This window comes from Euphorbia lathyris, chromosome 3 (assembly GCF_963576675.1).
Source record: "Euphorbia lathyris chromosome 3, ddEupLath1.1, whole genome shotgun sequence".
In the NCBI taxonomy this organism is placed as follows: Eukaryota; Viridiplantae; Streptophyta; class Magnoliopsida; order Malpighiales; family Euphorbiaceae; genus Euphorbia; species Euphorbia lathyris.
Window position 1 is genome coordinate 84,161,411 of NC_088912.1, and position 23,122 is coordinate 84,184,532.

At 36.6% G+C, this 23,122-nt stretch overlaps 2 protein-coding genes across 2 annotated transcripts; one reads left to right on the forward strand and one right to left on the reverse strand.

Moving 5' to 3' along the window:
- The first annotated feature begins 11,299 nt into the window (after positions 1–11,299).
- Positions 11,300–14,817, forward strand: LOC136222982 (protein phosphatase 2C 16). Its single transcript, XM_066010697.1, has 5 exons — positions 11,300–11,592; positions 12,097–13,160; positions 13,528–13,869; positions 13,950–14,055; positions 14,245–14,817. Exons 2-5 carry the CDS (start codon positions 12,336–12,338, stop codon positions 14,580–14,582), a joined length of 1,611 nt encoding a protein of 536 aa, XP_065866769.1. The 5' UTR covers positions 11,300–11,592; positions 12,097–12,335; the 3' UTR covers positions 14,583–14,817.
- Positions 14,818–16,682: 1,865 nt separating this feature from the next.
- LOC136223183 (DNA-directed RNA polymerase I subunit rpa49) lies at positions 16,683–22,182 on the reverse strand. Its single transcript, XM_066011060.1, has 5 exons — positions 22,031–22,182; positions 21,431–21,937; positions 19,773–19,922; positions 17,828–18,142; positions 16,683–17,342 (listed from the first exon to the last, which is right to left on the reverse strand). Exons 2-5 carry the CDS (start codon positions 21,926–21,928, stop codon positions 16,938–16,940), a joined length of 1,368 nt encoding a protein of 455 aa, XP_065867132.1. The 5' UTR covers positions 21,929–21,937; positions 22,031–22,182; the 3' UTR covers positions 16,683–16,937.
- Positions 22,183–23,122: the final 940 nt, after the last annotated feature.

Here is a 23,122-nt window from a genome sequence, read left to right on the forward strand (position 1 = left end):
TTTTTTAAGACATTTTATATCGAATAGCAATTATGTACTAAAGTATATTTTTTTTCAATTAATGCTATTTTGTCTAAAAAAAATTTACATAGAGTTTTACCCCTCCCACCCCCCTCAAATTCTGGATCCGCCACTGATGGCCTCGGCTACCAATTTTAATAAGACTTCCTTACCTGTTTGAGAAGGCATTTTTCTAAACTCATACCACAAACGGTTTTTTAGATACCTGAAGATCAATCTCTTATTTCGTCCCACTAGTGATGGTAACTCTAGATAATGACTCTTATCAAGAACTTGGTGAATCTCTATGATGTTCCAGATGGAAACACGCTGAACCTCAGGCACTCCTTTACTATTAAAGAAAATGCTAGATTTTTAATTAATTACCATTGCATGTATTAAATCGTTAATTAATATATACTACTTTTTATTCTATTGGTTCCTCAATTGTAAGTTATTTAATTAAATTTTCATAATTTTTAATAGTGTTATATTCATAAAGACTAGATTTTACCAAAAATTAAATTCAAGCATAATTTTTTTAAAATCAAAGATAAAGCTAAATGCCTCTAAATAAATGGGAAAAAGGTATTGTTCCTTCGAATTCGTATCTTAGTGATATTCGATGAATATAACTCTGTCACGTGATGCTTAAAAAACCCGAACTAACTCTCAGAGAAAGAAAACACATGACGCCTCCTCAGTGAAATAAAGTAATGTGACTGCATATTAGAAACCTTGATTCAGGAAGTCTAACTAGACCCAATCAAAGATCCAGTCGTTACTATGATCACGCCTGATCCTGAGAATCACGGGCCAAGTGGACTTTAGGAATATTAGATCCCGATATTTGGGTCCATGTTCACCTGTCAACAGGTGACACTTAGCATGTCCCGCTCCTCCAAACATAGTTATGGTTAGTGCCTATAATATGGAGGAAATAGAAACATCATGTGGGTAAGATTTAGCTTTAAAAATCATACTCGCCAAATATATGGTTAATTAATGAACTTTCATCCATCTTTGCTTGCTAAAGATAGAGATATTAAAATCATGAAGATCCCGACACCCCAAGTCTCCATTCTCCTTTCCAACATAAAGCTTATACTAATTAAATAAATGGTTGTTTCCCATTTTCCTTCGTACCCCACCAAAAGAAACTTTGTTTCTTATTTTCCTTCATACCCCAACAATTAAATCAATGGATATTTTGTTTCTCCACCAAGTACAAGTTCTCTTTCTACAAAATTTGCAGTTTCTCCAGCATATGGATTCTCTGCAAAATAAAACTCCCCTCTCACATATGTAACACTGGCACCAACTTCAAATTATTTATTGTATTCAAGCCTTAACAAACCCCTCTCACCTTTTCTTTTCCTTTGCACTTCTTCATGCCAGAAGGAACTTCATAGTCTTCTTATATTTCTTCTAACACAATTGTAGTAGGAGTAACAGTCTCATACAAGTCTATGTGAAAGTCCTCTACAGTCAATGTCTTAACATAAATATCAATCTCGCCACATTCAACCCCACCTAAAGCCATATTATAGTAATCATCATCACATGATAAATTCTTCAAACCATCACCAAAATATTTGTCGTATATGGCTTCCAATAGTACGGATATGTACCCATGCATTCCAAACTTAACATCTTAGCAACAATTCCCATTAAAGACAGAGTATCCTAGTGGAAATTGTCCTATATATACACTTCACCATCTTCATAGCCATGCCTTGTCATTTTACCATCATAATGCAATATAATCGTAAAATAACCATCTTTAGAATCTACAATACATGTAATATGCCAATAAACAATACATATCACTAAATAGAGCAAATCAATTAAATAATACATATCAATAAACAATATATGTCAATGGACAATACATGCCCCTAACATAGAGCAAATCAATTAAACAAATACATATTAATAAACAAATATCAATAAACAATACATATCACTAAACAAATCATATCAAATAAACAATACATATCAATAAACAGATATATAATAAAGAAGTTTGAAACAATTACATGGTTTAGACATCGCATAATCCTTTTTTCAATGGTAGTCCACAATATTAAGATTCTCTCCAATTTCAATGAAGAATACATGGCGGGTTCCACTGCAATACACAACCCAAAATATCCCATAAGGATTTTATGCATAACATTTTGTCTTATCTGGTTCTATATAAACAACAGTAGAATGCCTTAGTTGTGGGTCTATATAGACAACTCAAAAAAGAAATAATATGCACGCAATATAGAGAGAAAGAGAGTAAGTTGAGAGAAAATGAGAGTGACAAACAGGAAAGCAGTAAATTTACACAACTCAAATAGAAAACTTTCTGGCTACCATTTATTTAGGATTTGACATGGAACCTTGTTCTTAGAAGGCGATCACTTTCTTTCCTCTAAACATTTAGTGCCTCCATTTGCTGCTTTTGGGTTTTGATTTTTTTTTTTTTAATTTTTTTGCAAACTATCCATGTAAATGTTTTTAGGGTTTGGTCGATTTTTTTAGCAAATCTCTTTTTTTGATTGTGAATACGTTAAAGGGAAAAAAGAACGATGATCGTAGTTAAAGTGTTTCAGTTGAAACTAGTATAGAAAAATGAGGGGACATGTATAGAAATATGTATCTTTTCTACCTCACTTAAAGGTAATTTCATCATTACAGTATTGATAAATCCCACTTTTTTAAATGGATAAGATAAAAACCGATAATGTATCATAATGACTACCGTTAACCGGTCATTTTTCCACGCGGTAAAAGATTCTCCTTTCCAATATTAATTAACCTTATTGCTACTAACTATAGTTAGATATACTTAACTTTGGTTAAAGTGTAGTTAAAGGTACACGTGTCAAAATTTGAATGGGGGACAGGAAATGGGACATGGAATTCGGGACAGAAGATTTTTTTCCAACTTGGAATTGAATGAAATTGACTTCCAATAACATTATTAAATTAATGTGATGAAGTCTTGTTATTTTGGACAACACCTCATTAATTGACAACAAATTTTCTTTTTCCTTATCAACAAATATTAATTGAAATATTTTTAATTAATTTGTCATATATCAACCAATCAGACATTTTAGAATATTTTTTTTAACGTGAGAATAATAATGCACTTTTAAAATTTATTTATAGACAAAACATTATTTAAATTAAACAATTATTTTTTGGTAATATCAACTCATTGCCTAAGGAAGGACACGTATTATTGTTCCAATCATTTTTATTTTATCAATTAAATTTAAATAGGTGTCAATCAAGCATGATTTAAAAATTGAGCATATCTCGTGACACGAATAAGAAGTTTTTATTTATTTATTTATTTTGTTACAAAAATATATGTCTTTCCATTGAAAAAATAGAATAAATAAAGAGAATAAAACTTTGATAAACCTACAAAGAGAATAATAATCCACACACACAAAAATAATCCATAAATGGAAAATTGAACCAAAATAGTTAAATCAAAATTAGGATAAACAATAATTTCTGTATTTTTAAAAATAATTATAGTTGTTTCAATTTTTATTTTCAGTCAATTTTTTTTTTGAAAAATAATTCTTTAATCTTTATTTTGAAACTGTTTGGTTCAGCTATTAGCTAATATTGTGGTTGCTGTTAGTTGTTTGCAGTTGCAATAAACTATTAACTATTTGTTATTAGTTGTTTAATTATTAGTATTTGGTAAAATTATATTGAATTATTGTTGTTCAAATTTAAAATATCTAATATGGACATGTTTTAAATTAATCAATATTTTTTTTATGTTTGTGATTTGTTACTAATGATGATAAAATGATGCACAAGTGAAGTGTAGATGACAATATTCATGACTAAAAAGACAGTTTGATGAATTATTTCTCAAATTGACCCAACTAGGAGTAAAATTGTTTTTGGCTGCCAACGTTAGAGTGTGTAATTGCACTGTTTTAAACGTTAAGGATAAAATTGCTTCTAGCTATAAACGTTAGAGAGATTTTTGTACCTTATCCTATTATAAAATAAAAAATGTGTTACAAAAATTAATAAAAATAAAAAATAAAAAATTACTTAACAAAACAAAACCTTGTTTTTCCCGTAATTATGTTGTAGAAATATAAATAATAAGATCACCATTAAAGCCATGAAAGTTCATACAGAAATCAGAAAGGTTTTTGGGTTTGAGAGCTTAAAAGAGAAACCGAAGAGGCGAAGGAGAAGAGTAAAGTACAAAGTCCAAGTCTTCAGAAGGTTTTATTTTGTCGGCCAAACCCTTTGGCTTTCTAAGGGCAAATGAGTCTTTCCACAAGGCCCAAGGGCACCTTTGTCCTTTCACTTATCCGACAGGTTCTAAAAGGGGCACAGCCAGACAATGGTGCATCACCACACACCTAATCATCCCATCTTCAATCTCCACCATTAATTGTAAGCCCTAGAATCAAAGGGTGATATTAAGCCATGTGGCCTAGCATTGCTTGATGAGCACACCTAAAAACAATATAAGTATGTAAATATCAAGACTTTAATGTTAATGAGAATTAAGGGTATTACCCAATCATTGATTTTACCTCATTCACTTTTTGATGGTATCAGAGCAGACAAAATCACTCTGCTAAAACCTCCAATCAAAGGAATATGGCTAACCCTCCTATCATCAGCTCAAACAGCCCTTATCATCTCCCACAGAATGAGACTCCGACGTTAGCACTTGTATCACAGGTCTTGACTGGACCAAACTACCACCAATGGTCCCGATCGGTGAAGGTGGCTTTAATGTCGAAGAACAAATATTCATTCGTGGATGGCACTATCACGGCACCAGGGACGACGGACAACATGTATAGCCAGTGGGAACGCTGCAATAACATGGTGATGTCCTGGATACACCATGCCCTATCTCCTTCAATAGCAAGGAGTATCATGTGGCTTGACAAAGCCGACCAAGTTTGGGCAGATCTGAGGGAACGCTTCGCCCAAACCAATTCCTTGAGAATCTTGGAGCTGCGTAGAGAGATACACGGGTTAAAGCAAGGAACAGGAACGGTAACCGACTACTATACGAACCTCAAAATACTCTATGACGAGCTTACCAATCTCAGGCCCATGCCAAAGTGCACTTGCAGGCCAGCTTGCAGTTGCAACGCCTTCAAAACATTACGAGATCAGCAGGAGACTGACCAAGTTATCACCTTTCTTCAAGGCTTCAATGAGGCTTATTCCACCATCTGTTCACAGATTTTACTCATTGAGCCGCTGCCCTCTCTCAACAAGGTTTATTCCCTAGCTACTCAACATGAGAGATAAATCGGTCTCACACCTGTAAGACAAAGTGAAGGAAGTGAGAATGCATCCTTCACCGGCTTCACAAATCAGCAGAATAGACAGGGAACCTACCGTCCCAAACCCAACAACAACAACTGGAAGGGAAATAATAGAAACTCATCGTTATGCACATATTGCGGCAACACGGGCCACACCGAAGACATCTGCTTTAAAAAGCATGGATATCCGCCAAGCTATGGGAACAAAGGAAAAGGGGGCAACGGCTTCAGAGCACCACAAGCCAAAGCTAACTCTGCAACATACCACAACAAGGAAGGGTCAGATTCCGGGGAAGATGATAGCTCTCACCAAAGGGACTCATTCAGTCTTACTAAAGAACAATATCAGAAACTAGTTGCACTCTTACCCCAGAAGGCTCAAGCTGCCCAAGCTTCCACAAGTAGTGTGAACGCCTTTCACAAAGACAACTATTCCGGTAACGCTCCTAAAACTCCTCCTGATAAATATGCCATGTCTCATTGGATCATTGACACCGGAGCCATGGACCACATTGTGTGTGACGTCGGTCATTATAGCTCATGCACAAAAATAGAACATTGTTGGGTAAGTTTACCAAACGGGCAGAAAGTTAAAGCAGAGCATATAGGCATAGTATCATTAGGCCCAGGACTCACCTTAAAGGGTGTGTTATGCATACCTAAATTCAATTACAACCTAATCTCAACAAGCAAGCTTTTAGAGTCCAATGATATATGCATTGTCATAATGGGGTCAACATGTATAATACAGGATGCCAAGAACTGGAAGACGATTGGTTGGGCTAGACAACGAGGAGGACTGTATTTCTTAGAGGATCCGTAACCAAATGTAGTCAAAAGTTTTTCTGCTGTTTCATGTTCAATTAAGGCAAATGTATGGCACTCTCGCCTAGGCCATCCCTCATACGAGAGGTTAAGGGCCTTAGGAATACCATGTAATGACTTCAAGTATTTAAAAGAAATGCCATGTGACGTTTGTCAAAGAGCCAAACAAAAGAAATTGTCTTTCACTTTAAGCAACAGCATTGCAAAGCAAACTTTTGACCTAATTCATGTTGATATATGGGGGCCGGTTAGGGAATCACACACAAACAAGCGTTATTTCCTAACTATTTTGGATGACTACAATAGGTATACCTGGGTATCACTAATGCATGACAAAGGGGAAGCAAGACAGACATTACATGCATTTTGCAATCATGTTAGCAGACAGTTCAACAAAAGGATTAAGGCAGTAAGGTCTGATAATGGGCCTGAATTCATGATGCGTGACTTTTATGAAGATCAAGGCATCACACACCAAACATCATGCACCGAAACACCCCAACAAAATGGTCGTGTTGAGAGGAAGCACCAGGATATCATGAATACGACCAGGGCTCTTATGTTGCAAAGTTGCATGCACAAAACCTTTTGGTGTGAAGCAGTCAGCCATGCGGTATTTCTTATCAATCAATTACCATCTACCCCCATACAGCAGAAAACAACACATGAGCGTTTGTACAAAGAGAAAAGCAATGTCAATGACCTTAGGGTTTTCGGGTGCTTGGCGTATGCCTCGACCCTCGATAGGCACAAGAATAAGTTCACTGATAGAGCCATATGATGCGTGTTCTTAGGACACAAAGGTGGCACATAAGGATACAAACTGTTAAATTTATCAACTAACAACATTTTCTTTTCCAGGCATGTAAAGTTTTTCGAAGAACACTTTCCTTTTGCAGAAAAAGGCAACATATCAGACACAACTGTTTACAATGACAATGACACAGAACCAGGCCCCCAAGACACAAACATCACAACAGAACATACCACAACAGAAGATATCCCAACAGAGTCATCACAACAAGAGCAAGTCAATACCATACCAATTCGAGCACGAAGAGCACCAGCTTACCTAAGGGACTATCATGTAGCCTTGGCAGAGGGCAACCCCTTGCCTATTTTTACAAAGTCACCACATCAACTCACCAAGTATCTTTCGTATCACAGGCTGTCACCAAACAAACGAATCTTTGCCGTCAATGTTACTTGTCATGCGGAACCTAAAACATACAAGCAGGCCATGTCAGAAGCAAATTGGCAACATGCCATGAATGAAGAGCTCACAACCCTCGAATCAAATAACACATGGGAGATAGTCTCCTTACCTGCAGGCAAGAGGCCTATCGGATGTCGTTGGGTCTACAAGCTAAAGCACAAAGCGGATGGGAGTGTAGCACGATTTAAGGCACGTCTGGTAGCCAAGGGCTATACTCAATAAGAGGGGGTTGATTTCACCGCCACCTTCGCACCTGTAGCAAAGTTCACCACAATCAGAACAGTATTAACGGTAGCAGTTGCTAGAAAGTGGATCATTCACCAACTCGACATAGACAACGCTTACCTACACGACGAATTGCATGAAGAAGTCTACATGACACTCCCGCCAGGGGTCACCAGCGCCACTCCTCGTCCAGTTTGCAAACTGAACAAGTCACTTTACGGTTTGCGTCAAGCTGGACGCCAGTGGAATGTGAAACTCACAACCACAATCAGAGCCATGGGGTTCATACAGTCGAATGCAGATCCTTCACTCTTCACTAGAAAGGTGCAAAACTCGATCACTGTTTTACTCGTCTATGTGGATGACGTAATCTTAGCAGGAAATGACGATTCTACAATCGTCCTAGCAAAGGACCACCTCCATCGAGCCTTCAAAATCAAGGATCTTGGGCCGATCCACTACTTCCTCGGGTTTGAGTTCGCTAGGAGCTCCAAAGGCATGCACATGTCACAAAGAAAATACGCATTAGAGCTCTTGTAAGAAAATGGGTTACTTGACTGTAAACCAGCACACACACCAGCTCTACCTAACCACAAGCCCCACATGCAAAGCACCCCCTTAACCAATATCACCGCATATAGACAAATCATCGTAAAATTACTCTATTTAACTCATACAAGGCCCGATCTCTCCTATATTGTTAACCAACTATCTCAACACCTAAATGCACCCACAACAGACGATGAACAGAGAGTTCAGCGAGTACTACGTTACCTTAAAGGCACCATCGGCCTCGGCTTGTTTTTTCCGGCGACCAATGACCTCCGGCTCCAAGCCTTTTGCGATTCTGACTGGGGTTCGTGCACCGAAACTCGAAAATCCATCACTGGATATGTGACTTTTCTGGGCTCCTCCATCGTCTCCTGGAGATCCAAGAAACAGAACACCGTTTCTAGGTCCTCCTCGGAAGCCGAATACATGGCCATGGCGTCCACATCTTGCGAATTACACTGGCTCACCACCTTGTTGACAAACCTAAACGTCTTCATCAAATCGGCGGCACTCCTCTTCTGTGATAATGTCTCCGCCATGCACATCGCCCAAAACCCGGTCTTCCACGAAAGAACCAAACACATCGATATAGACTGTCACGTCGTGCGAGAACGAGTTCAGGCAGGTCTCGTCCGCCTCATGCCCATCTCCTTCGCCATGCAACTCGCGGACCTTTTCACCAAAGCCCAGCACTCTCCTAATCTTCGATTCTTGGTTAGCAAACTAGGCTTGTTGAACATCTACCAACCATAGTTTGAGGGAGGATAATAAGATCACCATTAAAGCCATGAAAGTTCATACAGAAATCAGAAAGGTTTTTGGGTTTGAGAGCTCATAGGAGAAACCGAAGAGGCGAAGGAGAAGAGTAAAGTACAAAGTCCAAGTCTTCAGAAGGTTTTATTTTTTCGGCCAAACCCTTTAGGTTTCCAAGGGCAAATGAGTCTTTCCACAAGGCCTAGGGGCACCTTTGTCCTTTCACTTATCCGGCAGGTTCTAGAAGGGGCACAGCCAGACAATGGTGCATCACCACACACCTAATCATCCCATCTTCAATCTCCACCATTAATTGTAAACCCTAGAATCAAAGGGTGATATTAAGCCATGTGTCCTAGCATTGCTTGATGAGCACACCTAAAAACAATATAAGTATGTAAATATCATGACTTTAATGTTAATGAGAATTAATGGTATTGCCCAATCATTGATTTTACCTCATTCACTTTTTGAATAAATAATGTTAAAGAAGAAACATATTTTATAGAAATAAGAATGATAATTTTGTCAATAATAAATAACTACAAACAACTGTTTATGAAAAGTTCTAAAACGTTGCAGTTTCCAAAGAAAATGCTAAACGTTGCGGTTATATAAACCAAACCAAACGCTATATTTTCTACGGTTTGGAATGAAACGCTAAACGCTCCTCCGAAAACCTGAAACAAACACCCCTTTATTAGACTAAATATTTTTGATCGTAAACTAACAAAGAAGGCTATTCTCTAGCTAAACTAGAAGGAGTTAATCCCGGGATTACATACTAAATCCGTAGGAAATAATATATCCTCCATTGTTGAAAGTTGGAAACTTTAACAAAAACTTTAAAGGAGAAGATACACCTTTTTTATTGATTAAAAGATGAATATCCTTACAATTAAGAGGCTTTATATAGCTCTCCCAAATTAAAAGATAAAAGACTAAAAGATCTAATTAGAGTTACAACTTACTAAAGAGAGATAATGATAGTTTGGTTTGGGAAAGGATGTCTAAATGACATTTGGGAAAATAAGCCCACATGGAAAACAGTAAATAAATGAGTGGCAAAATCGTAATTTCTAGAATAGGACACAAAATGAAAGCTTTGTCTCAAAACACATTTTTGGTGCAGGAATCACCCCACATGCCGCGCCACTTAACCCACACGATGTGTGGGTCAGTTTATGCCCGAAGACGCACGAATCTCATCCTTTCAAACCTTGTCGCAGCTTCGCTTGAACCAGAACACATTCCACACGCCGTGTGGGAGGGTTGGCACGCCGTGTGGGTGCATTTTTGTTCATTTTCCTTGCATGTTCGTTCGTGCTTCATTCCTCCTTTGACTCCATCGCATGGACTCGAACTCTCGAATAAGATGCCTGCATCACAACCTTAATTGGTTGATGAGGTAATATTATTAATAATAAATGAAAGGAATTAACATTTTAGATAAGATATTAGTAGAATAATACTCATTCCGACCTTTTGTATAAGTCATTCTAAATTTTTTTTCATAAAAATTAAGTACTATAATAAATATAAAATCAAGAGCCTTTTCAGTTCAGTATGGTGCACTTGGTTACCTCAGCCTGACTTTCTTGGTTGGGTGGTTGGGGATGACCTACCGAGGTGAACCAGTGTTCAATGCCAAGTTCTGCGCGGAGGTGTGTGCTAAAGAATGGACTTTAGTCGACAGGATTAAAACCCCTTCCTTCAGGCTGGGTCAGCTTGTTGAGCGGACTGAACTATGAACTCTAGAGCCAAAACTCTAACTCCTTTAGTTGACTATCGGTCTATAGGCGAACTTCTGGGATGTCGTTGCCAAAGGGCGAAGGCCTTCTTTTTCCAATTCTAGCTCAAAGGTTGGGGCTTCGGGTATTGCCTATTAGTGCCATTAGTTGGAAATTGCATTTCATCTGGACATGAAATCGAAAGTGATATTTAAATAGATATTTATCGATGCATACTCATATTATCGATATGCCACAAGCTCAAGTCCCACAGCAGATTCTACAACCGAGTCTGATTAACTGACTTCACCCACCGCTTACGGCTATTAATGAATTTATATTAATTAACTAAAATACATTAAAAACTAAGACAAAAATTTAATATTTGGCTCGAAAAATTACACTAAAAAACTACTTAGATGGGAAAAAAATCTAATGACTCATATAAAGGTGGACCTAATATTTTAGGCATTAATTATTTTTTAATAAATTATTCAAAATATTATTAATTAATTAATATTTACATTAAAGAATAAATTAGGAAAATGAAAAGAAAAAGAGAAAAATGGAAATGGGAGTGGACTTTAGGACACGTGTGTTTCCTGAAAGTTTGGCTGATAAAAAGTGGATGAGTAGTTGTCTTCATATAACCACTATCCTATTCCTAACCTATGAATCATTTTCTCTGTCTTTCACACTCTCTCTTTAATCATCCTTCATTATTACATTTTCTATACGTGTCCCTTTTTCCTCTCTCTTTTTTCACTCTCATAAAGCTACCATTTTTCCGCCTTTTTTCTCTCTCTTTGCCCCTGAATCAAAGAGCGACGCGCATCCAAATATGTTTATGTTTTAACATCTTGGGAATTGAATTGAATTCAGGCTTACCCATCCCTATTTTTTTACTTTTTCAGGCTTCACCTCTCTTTGATTGAACTCTCTTCACTTTCAATTCAAACGGGTAAGCAAGCACTCTTCTGTTTTTCCCCCTTTTCTTTTTTAGTGTCTCAAGATCAGATTATGTTGGATTTATTTATTGTATTGATTGATGGTAACTAAATGAGACTCTTAATTTAAGAGAGGTTCAGATGGGTTGCCTTAGATCCAGGGAATTTCAAGTTTTTTAGGTGGATAAAGGTTTTACCTTTATAGGGTTTTCTTGTGATTAATTTGGGGGTTTCAATTCAATTGCTTTTTTTTTTAATCTAGCCTGTTTTCCATGATCCTTTTTGTTGCTTTTTGCTATTGGGTGGTTCCTTGTTTTTTGTTTTTTTCATGTGTGATTTATGTATTTAAGGGTAGGTAGTGGTGATAGGGTTTCAGTATCTTACTGGGAGAATTTGATAAGTTCTCGAGTTTTAAGGATAACTCAAAGACTTTTGAATTTCTGATAATTACAAGGTTAGATCTGTTTTCCCTCTCCAGATCTGATAACCTGTTTCCCTTCTCTTCTTTTGCTTTACAGCTTTACCCATATCTTTGACTTGACCTTGGAGGTATAGATTGCTTGTTTATTCTGTATATCTCCTGGCCCCTAACTAAGATGTCATAGGATGGAAGGGGATTTCGATTTCTCAGAAGCTGCAAGCTTCTTCCCAAGTTTATTAATAGGAGACGAAGAGGATGAAAATTGGTGGATGTTGTGAGAACAATTAGGGATTACTTACAGCTTTTGATTCGAGGCGGAGAGGGAGAGCAGAATTGATGGAAGAGATGTCCCCGGCTGTTGCAATGACGCTTAGTTTAGGTAATTCTATGTGTGATAATTCAGGGATTTCTTCCCATGTGGAAATCACTCGTTTAAAGCTCGTAACAGACACTGTTAGCTTGATATCTGATCCTGTTAAGGTGGTCTCCGATGAGATGATAACACCACGCAGCGAGAACTGCATTGATGCGAAAAATGAATTGCAGTTTCGAGATTGCAACTCTGAAGAAACTGATTTGTCAATGATGCCTCAGTTTGGAAACAGTTCGGTTCCTAATGATACTGTGATGCAGGAAAGCGATGAAGATGAAGTATTATCAGTTACCGAAGATGCCAATGGGATTACGGCTGAGGAATTGTTGGTGTTGGATGCAGGATCTGAAATAACCTTACCTAAGTCTGCTGAAATCAAAGATACTCAAATCATACCTAAGGCTATTATTGTGGAGTCATCGAATGAGATACAGGAGCCTACAGCTAAACTCCTTATTGCAGCAGTGAGCCAAAATGCTGATGATATCTCCGAAGGCTCTGATTTAAGGGCATCTGCAGTGGTTCTTAAGCTGCCCGGTGGTGAGAAGAATCCCACTAAAGGACCTATCCGGAGTGTGTTTGAGCTAGATTGCGTACCTCTATGGGGTTCTGTATCTATTTGTGGAAGAAGACCGGAAATGGAAGATGCTGTTGCAGCTGTTCCTCGGTTCACAAAGATTCCTATCAAAATGCTTATTGGTGGTCGTGCTGTTGATAAGTTCAATGAGAATTTGACCCATCTAACGACTCACTTTTTTGGTGTTTATGATGGCCATGGGGGTGCTCAGGTACATCTACATAGCTAGATACTCTTTTTTTTGTTATTCTTCTAATATAGGATATACTGTGTCTGCAAGCAAAAACAATTGCAAATTTGTAATGCATGAAAGCGCGTTACAGAACTGTTAAAATGTGAAAGAATTATGAGTCGGCGGTTTGTAACAAGTTCTTCTGATAAATGTAACCTGATGATTTGCATATGGACTGTTTCTAGCTTAGTCGTTGAGTCGTATCGTAGAGTACAATAAGCAAATCTTATTGGCAGCAATATGCTACCAATCTAGGGAAAGTCATGACTTTGTGTTTATGTATTCAAATAGCGAATACTCGGACTTGTTTTGACATGTAAGCATAATTTGGAGGGATCTGACGCAGGTTGCTAACTACTGCCGTGAGCGAATCCATGTAGCCATGGCTGAAGAGATTGGAAATGTTAAAAACGTGGAGGGAAATCAGCAATTACAGTGGGAGATGGCTTTTACTAATTGCTTTTTGAAGGTTGATAATGAGGTCGGAGGAAAAGGTACCAGAACCAACGTCGAAAACGACGGAGATGCTTCCGATACTGCTTTTGAGCCACTTGCACCAGAAACAGTTGGATCTACAGCTGTGGTTGCATTGGTATGCTCATCGCATATTATAGTTGCAAATTGCGGTGATTCAAGGGCAGTTCTTTATCGTGGAAAGGAACCAATGCCATTGTCAGTTGATCATAAGGTATAGCATGCGTTTTTTCGTATTTGTCTACAATTTGTACCATTTCTTTTTCTTTTGTTTTATATTTTGTTGCATTCCAGCCAAACCGGGAGGACGAGTATGCTAGGATTGAGGCATCTGGAGGCAAAGTCATCCAGTGGAACGGACATCGTGTTTTTGGTGTTCTTGCTATGTCAAGATCCATCGGTAGGTGTCCTCTGTTCGCTCAGATGGGGTTACCCTATCGGTAGAGTGTTTTTCAATTTCATGATCTTAGTTTGTTGAATCAAAGCAAATCTTAATGTTCTACACTAAGACAACCTTATTTAGGTATCAATCAATAAAGGTGTCGATCCTTGATTTCGTTTTTAACTCTGGCTTCATCGAATCTTACAGGTGATAGATACTTGAAGCCATGGATTATTCCAGAACCAGAAGTGATGTTTATTCCTCGTGCTAGAGATGACGAATGCCTTATTTTAGCAACTGATGGATTGTGGGATGTGATGACAAATGAAGAGGCCTGCGAAGTAGCTCGAAAGCGGATTTTGCTTTGGCACAAAAAGTATGGGGTAACTACTACTACAGCCGAAAGGGGCAACGGAATTGATCCTGCTTCTCAAGCAGCAGCCGATTACCTTTCGATTCTCGCGCAACAAAAGGGAAGCAAGGATAACATCTCAGTGATTGTAGTGGACTTGAAAGCTCAAAGGAAGTTCAAGAGCAAATCTTAAGTAATCTAAGGTTCACTAATCATCTAGCTCAAGTCTTATACTACACCTATATATTAGAGCAAGTACATCTAATCAATACATAGTTTGGTCCATTCCTTTTTCTCATGGGCTTAATGTGTGTAACTACAAGAAAGAAAACTAGTGTGTACTTATAGCAAGTTCCAAGTGTAACCGAATCCGAATGCAATATTGCTTATGTTTTCTGATATTGCCAAAACTATCATGGTTATGTGAATTTCAGATGTTGCAGGTATTACAGTGTTTAATTTCCTAGATTGCCCCCTTGCCTTGCCTCTCTCGTTTGAGATTGCGCTCTCGAGGTTGTGATTCTCTTGTGTGTAAGCATAGGGGAATCATGTAAGATTCTTTGTGTAGGCAAGGGGCCTTATTTGGGAGATTGAGTCACTTAAAGTTGTGTCGGACCAAGTTTGAACTGAGCAATCAGATTCACCTACCGAAAGGAGGAGTCGGGGATGTGAAAGATGCTGAATGTGAATCAGGTAACCCTTGGCTGTAGCCTAGAAGAATCTCAGTAAATGTGGCAATGTTACTGGAAATTTTGGGACTTTTTTTTTTTTGTTTGTTTTGAATCTTCAATTGATTCATTTGTATTCTATATTAACAAAAGATTGTTCATATTCTGCTGTTACTGGACCTTTTTAATTATATTTGTTCAATGATATTCAGAATTGTGATTAACAAAGTATATGGATGAATTACATTACAAACAAAAGTTAGTTTTATGTTACTTCTCAATCCTATATGTAAAATGATCTCTCTTTTCCTGTGAGAATAATCTTGTTCAATGGATAGTCTTGTTGAGCTGTGATGGCAGAAAGGATTCCTCTTTGTTGCATAGGCTTGTTGAGTGTTGACTTTTGTTTCCAATATTGGAATTTTTTGTTTTTTATATATAATTTCTCGGTCACAATGTGTATATGAAGATTTCAATATTGAACATTTTTTTTATCAGAATATTGAACATTAACTGTACTTGTTGTTGCAAAATATGAACTTAAATGAATCATTTCTCAATGCGTGCATTATGATTTCAATATTGGACATTTTCTGCACTCGTTTGTTGTACCAAATATGAACACCGCTTTTAGGACAAAATGGTTTTTATGCAATAGAGAGCTCACCAGCAGGAGAAAATTAGGGTAAAATGTATCTACAAGCTTCCAACTTCAAGTTTAGAAGGCTAATAACCACTTTAAGAGTAAACATATCATTTTAAATAAGTTTATGGAATTAATAGGTCTAATAACCACTTTAGAAGTAAACATATCATTTTAAATAAGTTTAGAGGATTAATAGTTCATTGTAAGCAAGTTTAGAAAGTTGATATATATCATTAAAGTTCAAATCATTCAAAAGGAATAGAGTGACATCATGACTCTTAAAAAAATGTGATTTATCAACATTTTACTTGGGTCAACCGGTATTATACTGGTTAATAGTAGAGGTGACAATTATTAGGTTCGCGCCATGTTCGTATCGTGTCAATTTCGGTTTAGTGTCAAAATGAATTAATCCTAACCTCAAGTCAAAAACTTTCATATCATAATCATGTTAACCTAATCGGATTAGGATCGATTCCATGTCGTTTTTTTTGGATTACATGTAACTTTACTATATACGTATTATTAATAGTGACTTTTAAAAGTATAAGAGGATATAATACTATTTTTTTTATTAACAGATTAACACTAACCATCCAAACATTGTTAACAATACGAGAAAATATAAGAATAATTTCAAATATTCGTATCATTTTGGATTAGCATGTCAATCCCAACCCAATCCAAAAATATACGTGTCAATGTCATGTCAACTCAAAAATAACATACTACCAAACTAAGCTAAACTCAAACACTAAAATTACGTATCAATTTTGTATCGTGCCTATCTACTAAGCTCCATAATTAGTCATTTGACTTTCATGTTAGTATATATTAATGTTCAAAAACTTTCATATCCGAATTTTAATTTCACGGATACCATAACAGTAATCCCAAAGCGCCAAAGTTGAGGTGTATTTGAGCCAACTCTATATTCTAAGATAGTATATTAGCAGGTAAGAAAATGTATACATTTACATTTTTAATTGATTATATAAATAGCATACCTGATTTAATTCAAAGTGTCGTAAATTCCAGACAAGTATAACTCATTTTAACACCCCAAACATTCTTATCCAATGTTTCTAAATTTACATCTAACCTAATGACAATGAGAGCTCACTACAGAAATAGAATTCCATAATCCACATTATATAATGTTATATTATAACAGTCTCTTATCCGGGAAAAAAATCTCGTTCCATCCAACCGGCAAAATCTCCAGGTCCCCTTCTTATCGTCGTCTTCTCCTCCTCAGGGTTGGGAACTTGAGAGGGACAGGAAGCGTTGCCAATAGCACCTTGTTTTCGCGTACAAGCTTGCATCCCAGATTCTCAAAATGCATTCTCAAGTTAACAGGACTAATTTTCAGATCCTTGGCTATATCAGTTGGATCAGTCTTGAAATCGTCAGCATATAAAGTCAGCACTAGGACATAACTGATAAGAAGGTCGATTTTCTCGACTGTCAGCCTTCTGGATACTGAATCGAACAACTGTGAAAATCTCTGCTTAAGAATGTTAGGAAATCTATGGTTCTTTGCTGCGGAACCGCCATCGAAAGAATGCAGATCTTTAAACTTAATAAGATGATTAATAAAAGAGAAAATGCAAGAGGTTGTCTGCTTCTCCTCTTCATTCTACAAACAGATGAATAATAAAGCATTACCTGTATGTTCCTATCAGCCAAAAGTGAAAGCAGCAGCAAAATTCTAAAAAGCGATATAATAAGTAGTATATGTTCATGCAAGTATTGGAAGACGGTATTTGCAATTTATCAGCAACAGATCGCGACACTTGGCCAGGACTTTAACAAGGATAATTTCAACCTCCAATTCATATCACAAAGTTCAAGCTTTTAAAGATCTGATAAAAAAAAAATCTTCCTACAACAATTAGTCAATTCAGTGGATAGAAGCTTTAAGATCCAAACTTGCTCATATAAAGTCCAGAATTCTGAAAATTCATTGCTTAAAATGCAGAAGTTATGCCCACGAATTCTGCTTCAAACATCATAGCCTTTTTTTTATTTTTTTTATTTACTTCAAAACTGCTGTAGATAATAATAGTCAAATGCAATTTTTAAACAGTAGCAGAGATATTAGCTAATTTATTACACGCTTACCTGAATGTCCTGTAGTTTATGGATTCGGTTGTGAACAAAAGTCGGGTAAGCACCAGTAGCTACTCCGGATTCTACTTGCAAAATTGCATGAACATCTTCAAGGAAACCCCATTCTCCCTCCATAATAATCCTGTTCAACGGATAGGCTTCTTGGGGTGTGGTGGCACTAGAGTTGTGAGGAGGGATATTTCGCACTTCGTGGACATTGGCAGTTTCAAGAGCCTCCTTGTTTATCACAATATTATCAATTTTTTTGCTCAAATCTCCTAGTGATTCAGGATTATTATCCATCTGCAGAAGTTTCTGTTTTTTCAGCTGGAATATGACAAGAATTCAGTATTAGTTGCAAACCCTTTCAACAGTAGTAGACAAACAACTGCACAGCTGCAGAAAAACTTCTGAAGTACGACCGACAAAGTCTAACATTTTATAGAGGGGAGAAAAGACAGAGAATAAATTGACCAAATACCAAAAAAGAGAACGGGCTAAAGGTGTGAGTGGTCAGAACGAGCTTAGGAATCAGTCATGCCGAGCTAGAAATCAGGGGTAATGGAATATAGGGGCAATGCAGGATATGGAAATGGTACATCCAGAAGATTGAGAGGAGGATATAAAGAATTCTGTTTTTTGGCCCTTTCGAGTGTTTGACTCATCTCTTTGAGTGAGGGGAACCGGGAACCCCTTGATTCCTGTGGGGGTTGGGTTCATTTCCATCCATTCTATCTTTTCTATTACCGTAATTTGCTCTGTTCCAAGCTTGTTTCCTTTCTGTACTAGAGACAGCTCCATAAATAGAACTCTAGTTTACAACATAGTTTACTTTCTAGCCTTTCATTGAAGAAAGAAAATAAGTAAAAGGGCAACAGTTGCAGAATAATTAATTTTATCAAACAAGCTAAAAACTAATAAACAGTTAATATATTAATTTTAAGTGCTTATCTTGATTATCAAACAACACTTAAGCTAGGTTGTAAAAAATGCTAGGCGCTAGTCGGGCGGACAGGGATCTCGAGGATTAATTGGATTTATACAACAACAACAACAACAACAACAACAACAAAGCCTTAGTCCCGAAATGATTCGGGGTCGGCTAACATGAACCATCATATAAAACCGTTCAATTAATCGGATTTATATTTTTTTATTTTTTATTTGTTAATCAACAAATTATTTTATAAATTCAATTAAAATATGTATTATACTATCAAAAATAATAATTGTATATTATTTAATACAGAAAAACACGTATATTTGCAACATATATCTTTAAAAATGAGAAAACATCAACATTTCAACAACAATATCACTGAAACAACTCAAAAGTGAATTATCATAAAGCAAAAATTAAATTCATAATAAAAAATGCTTTTGTTCATCGTTGCTTAGGCGGCCTTGAGGCGGAGCCTAGCAACAACAACAACAACAACAACAAAGCCTTAGTCCCGAAATGATTCGGGGTCGGCTAACATGAACCATCATATAAAACCGTGAAAATCAAGTCGTGTCAGCGACACAGATTCGCTCCCTCCACTCCGTCCTATCCACTACCATATTTTCCTCAATTCCCAATAAACTCATATCACTCTCGATCACCCTCCTCCAAGTTTGCTTAGGGACCACAAAACGCCTAGAGGGACTAATCGGAGAAAATCGGGCGGATTCTCGATTTCGAGCGCCTAAGTGGGGCCTAGGAGGTCAAGGCAGTCTTGGTTTTGAACAGTGAGTAACACATCCTTATTGACACAACTTAACTATGTCTATGATTAATCCCATGTTGGGTCAACATAGCCTATAGGCCCTATACCAATCCTTTATCTACATATCATCGAATTCCAATTATCGAATTAATATGGGTCATCTTTCCACTTAAAATCAGTCAAACCCCCTTATACGGGACATGTATATGGAAATCCATAATCAACAGCTTAAAAAGGGATATGCGTACCTGATTTTGCTTTTTCTTTGTCCCATAAGTTACTGTAAGTGTCTCCATCCCATTTCCCTTGTTTTGTGCAGAAAGCTCCTCATTTTCCACAACTGCAGGTTCCTTATCAGATGTATCCAAACCACGAATTTTTGGCTCCAATCTAAATATCTGTGATCACGATCAAAGCCACATTAAGAGTGTATTCTCAATTGCAATCATGCAAAATCAAGAGAGGAAAAGACAAATACAAGCTGTAAACTTTAGCATTCAAACATTTGAAGATCAAAGAGTTATGCTACTCTATACCTTAAGGCCTAAACTACTTGCATTGCTAATAAATATCTAGTCCACATATGCAAAAGCACTAGAAGAGCTAAGATGGGAAATGGATTTGTCACAAAGGAACCTTCTGCAAACTTATAAATCACAGCTAAGGCGTAAATATAGATATTCAAGTCGCACACTAGTGAAAAGCAATCTTCGGAAAACATCCATTATCAACTGTACCAATAGTTCCACATGCTCACATATTATACATGTCAACACACATTTGAGAATGTATCATTTTATGTAATTTCAAATTCCACCATCGATCAGGTCAAGTCAGGTGGTTAAGATGTATAAAATACAAAAGTAATTGATTATATGGAAACTATAGTAAAGGGTAGCGATAGAGAAGTCTATAGAGTTATATTATAGCTACTATTTCCTGGTGCCTAAAAACAAAAATATAATATCTTCATATAAATGCCTAATCTTACTAAAACTTTGTTCCTGCCAAATTTGAATTTTACAACATGAATACTACGCTAGTAATTCTTTCAAACAGCAACTACAATTTCAGGTAGCCAGGAATTATTGCCTTAAAGCTTAGTACAAAATCCCATATTTGTAATGTGTTGGCCCTTGTGTACAAAGGAACTTTGAATTTGAGAAAAAAGAAATACACATAATGCTGGTTTACAATACAAGCACAATATAGAAAAACCCTTCATGTTTAGACTTTTCCAAGTTTCAAATCTTATAGTGGTAGTTAAAGAAAATTCAACAAACTTATTTTTTCTTCCTAAAGGCCACACTGTCCAAATAACAAAAGTGAGCTGAATTATTTGAACATCGCCCAGATCCATCACTCACAGGATGCCAAAACAACCTTTAACAAAGGTGAACATGTTCAAGCATTTGGAATATTTAACATAAACATGTTAGTAAATTTACTTGAACACCATTTCACAATCCATAAGTTCTACTCTGCTTTGCTAACTTCCACTTCATTGACAACTAACACTTGAGGAATTTACCACATAATTCGACATTGAAAGCATATAAAGAGCAAGCACAAAAGAGGAGCTCATTCAAACTTTATATCTCGCTTTCCTTTCACTTATCTGTTATTCGCACTGACACTAGATAACAAGAGGAAAACAAATAGCTCAAAACTCCAAGGGAAATTCAGCAAGGACGTTTAGTTGGAAGACGAACATAACATGTAAAATGACCACAGAAAAATGAAAGAAAAAGACAACTTATAAATATCCTCTAATTTAAAAACCTATAAGAAGTATAATTATTTATGAAGATCCACCATACTTCTCTTTTTCTTTTGTGCATCCTAAGTCACTAAGCAGACAATAAATCAATCGAACTATATTTAATAAACAAACGAAAAAAAAAACCTTGTTTCCAGCAATTGGCATAATCTTCAAAGTCTGACTCTTCTTATCCATAACTCCAAGTGCATAAGTACACAATTGAGCAGCCACAGCCTCACCTTTATAGCTTTTACCCACAAACTCCACATTAGAACTTGTAGGAGTTACAACCAGTTCCATCCTTTCTGAGCTTTTCCACTTGTCAGCCTTCTCAACCTTACTCCTTTGAGCATTCCTGTAAAACCTAACAGCCGGATGACCCTGTTCCTCTAAATTAGCGCTCGTATCATTTTTTTGGAACTTATAACCAGAAGGGAAATAACCAACAATTGGCGGGGTTTTCTCAATATGATCATAAATCACATCAATTTGCACATTCACGGGCTGTTGCTCATTGGGTTCCTGCTCATTTTGGACAGGGACCGTGCCGTCATCTCCATTCTCTTTCTCTCTCTTTCTCTTCTTTCTTGATTTCTTGGTTGCTGTTTCTGGTGACGCTTGGCTCTCCAATCCCATCTTCATAATATATTCCTAATGTCCAACAACACAAGAACTTGAGTTTTATTTAAATGAAAGAACTTAATGAATAACAGTCATAAAATCAAGCTTCTCTAATTCACATACACGAATAAAATGGGGAAGCAAGCTGCACGGAGGTGGCGACGTCGACGGCCTGGTTATTCACTAGTTAGGCAGACGGCAGTGCAGCGCAACAAAATGGGGAAAAGAAAAGCAGGGCAAGGGGTTTAGGGCATCTCATGATTTTAATTTTTTTTTGGCACCACCACCCATGGCCAAAATTGACGTCGTTTGGATTTTGGTGGGCCAGAAAAATTCAATGCAGCCCAATCTTTTTTTATAGCCCTACCCCTACTACACCTACACTCTACGCTCACTTTGGTTGTAGACATGTTCATTGGGCCCAACAGCTTTTATATAAAGAAAATCACACAGAAATTATTTACAATGTGAAGTTAATTTTGTATTTTGTGAAAATAGTTATTTTAATATATTTTAATGATTAGAATTTATAAATTAGAAGTTTATAATATATTTTTTAGAGTTTATAATTTATGAATTGAAGTCTAAAATTTTTAAATTATGGTGTAAAATCATAATATATATAGAGAATAATAACATATTAAGAATTAAGTTTGGAGGTTTTAAAAAATTTTTTTTTGGAGATACGACTTAGTTATAATTTTGTAGTTAATTATGTTATTCATGTAATTGACCCTATCAAACTCAATCTAGCATGTTATTAATTTAGCAGGCTCGGATCGGGATAGACTCGGATTTAAAAATCAAATTCCAAGTTCAGCATATAGAAGCCAGACTTAAATATGTATTTATAATTTTTGATAATAAAAAATAAAAAATTATACTTAAAAATAAATATTAATATATAATTTTTTTTAACTAATATGAATAGGTGGGTCGGGCTGGCCGGTCTGTGCTTTTTTTATAACTCCCAAACCCATCCAAAAAATAGGTAGGTTTTAGCGGATCTAGACTGGACTGGGCTAAGGAGAATTTTTCATGTCCAAACTCGATCTAGAGAACACGTGCTTGAACGGGACGGGCAGATACCTAGACCCATAAACAGCTATAGATTAAATGCCAAGAAAATGGAAAAAAATATAAAAATTATACATATTAAAAAAACATATTGAAATGGGGACAAAATTCTATACGTTTAGATTTCAGGGCCGGGAA

Bases quoted from the DNA above. Each gene is read 5' to 3' on its own strand.
- LOC136222982 (XM_066010697.1), top strand. From the start codon at position 12,336: ATGGAAGAGATGTCCCCGGCTGTTGCAATGACGCTTAGTTTAGGTAAT. The intron at 13,870-13,949 runs GTATAGCATGCG...GTTGCATTCCAG, and splicing joins CATTGTCAGTTGATCATAAG to CCAAACCGGGAGGACGAGTA. The intron at 14,056-14,244 runs GTAGGTGTCCTC...CGAATCTTACAG, and splicing joins TGCTATGTCAAGATCCATCG to GTGATAGATACTTGAAGCCA.
- LOC136223183 (XM_066011060.1), bottom strand. From the start codon at position 21,928: ATGAAGATGGGATTGGAGAGCCAAGCGTCACCAGAAACAGCAACCAAG. The intron at 19,923-21,430 runs GTTTTTTTTTTC...TCGTGATCACAG, and splicing joins TGCCAATTGCTGGAAACAAG to ATATTTAGATTGGAGCCAAA. The intron at 18,143-19,772 runs GTACGCATATCC...GTCATATTCCAG, and splicing joins CAAAGAAAAAGCAAAATCAG to CTGAAAAAACAGAAACTTCT.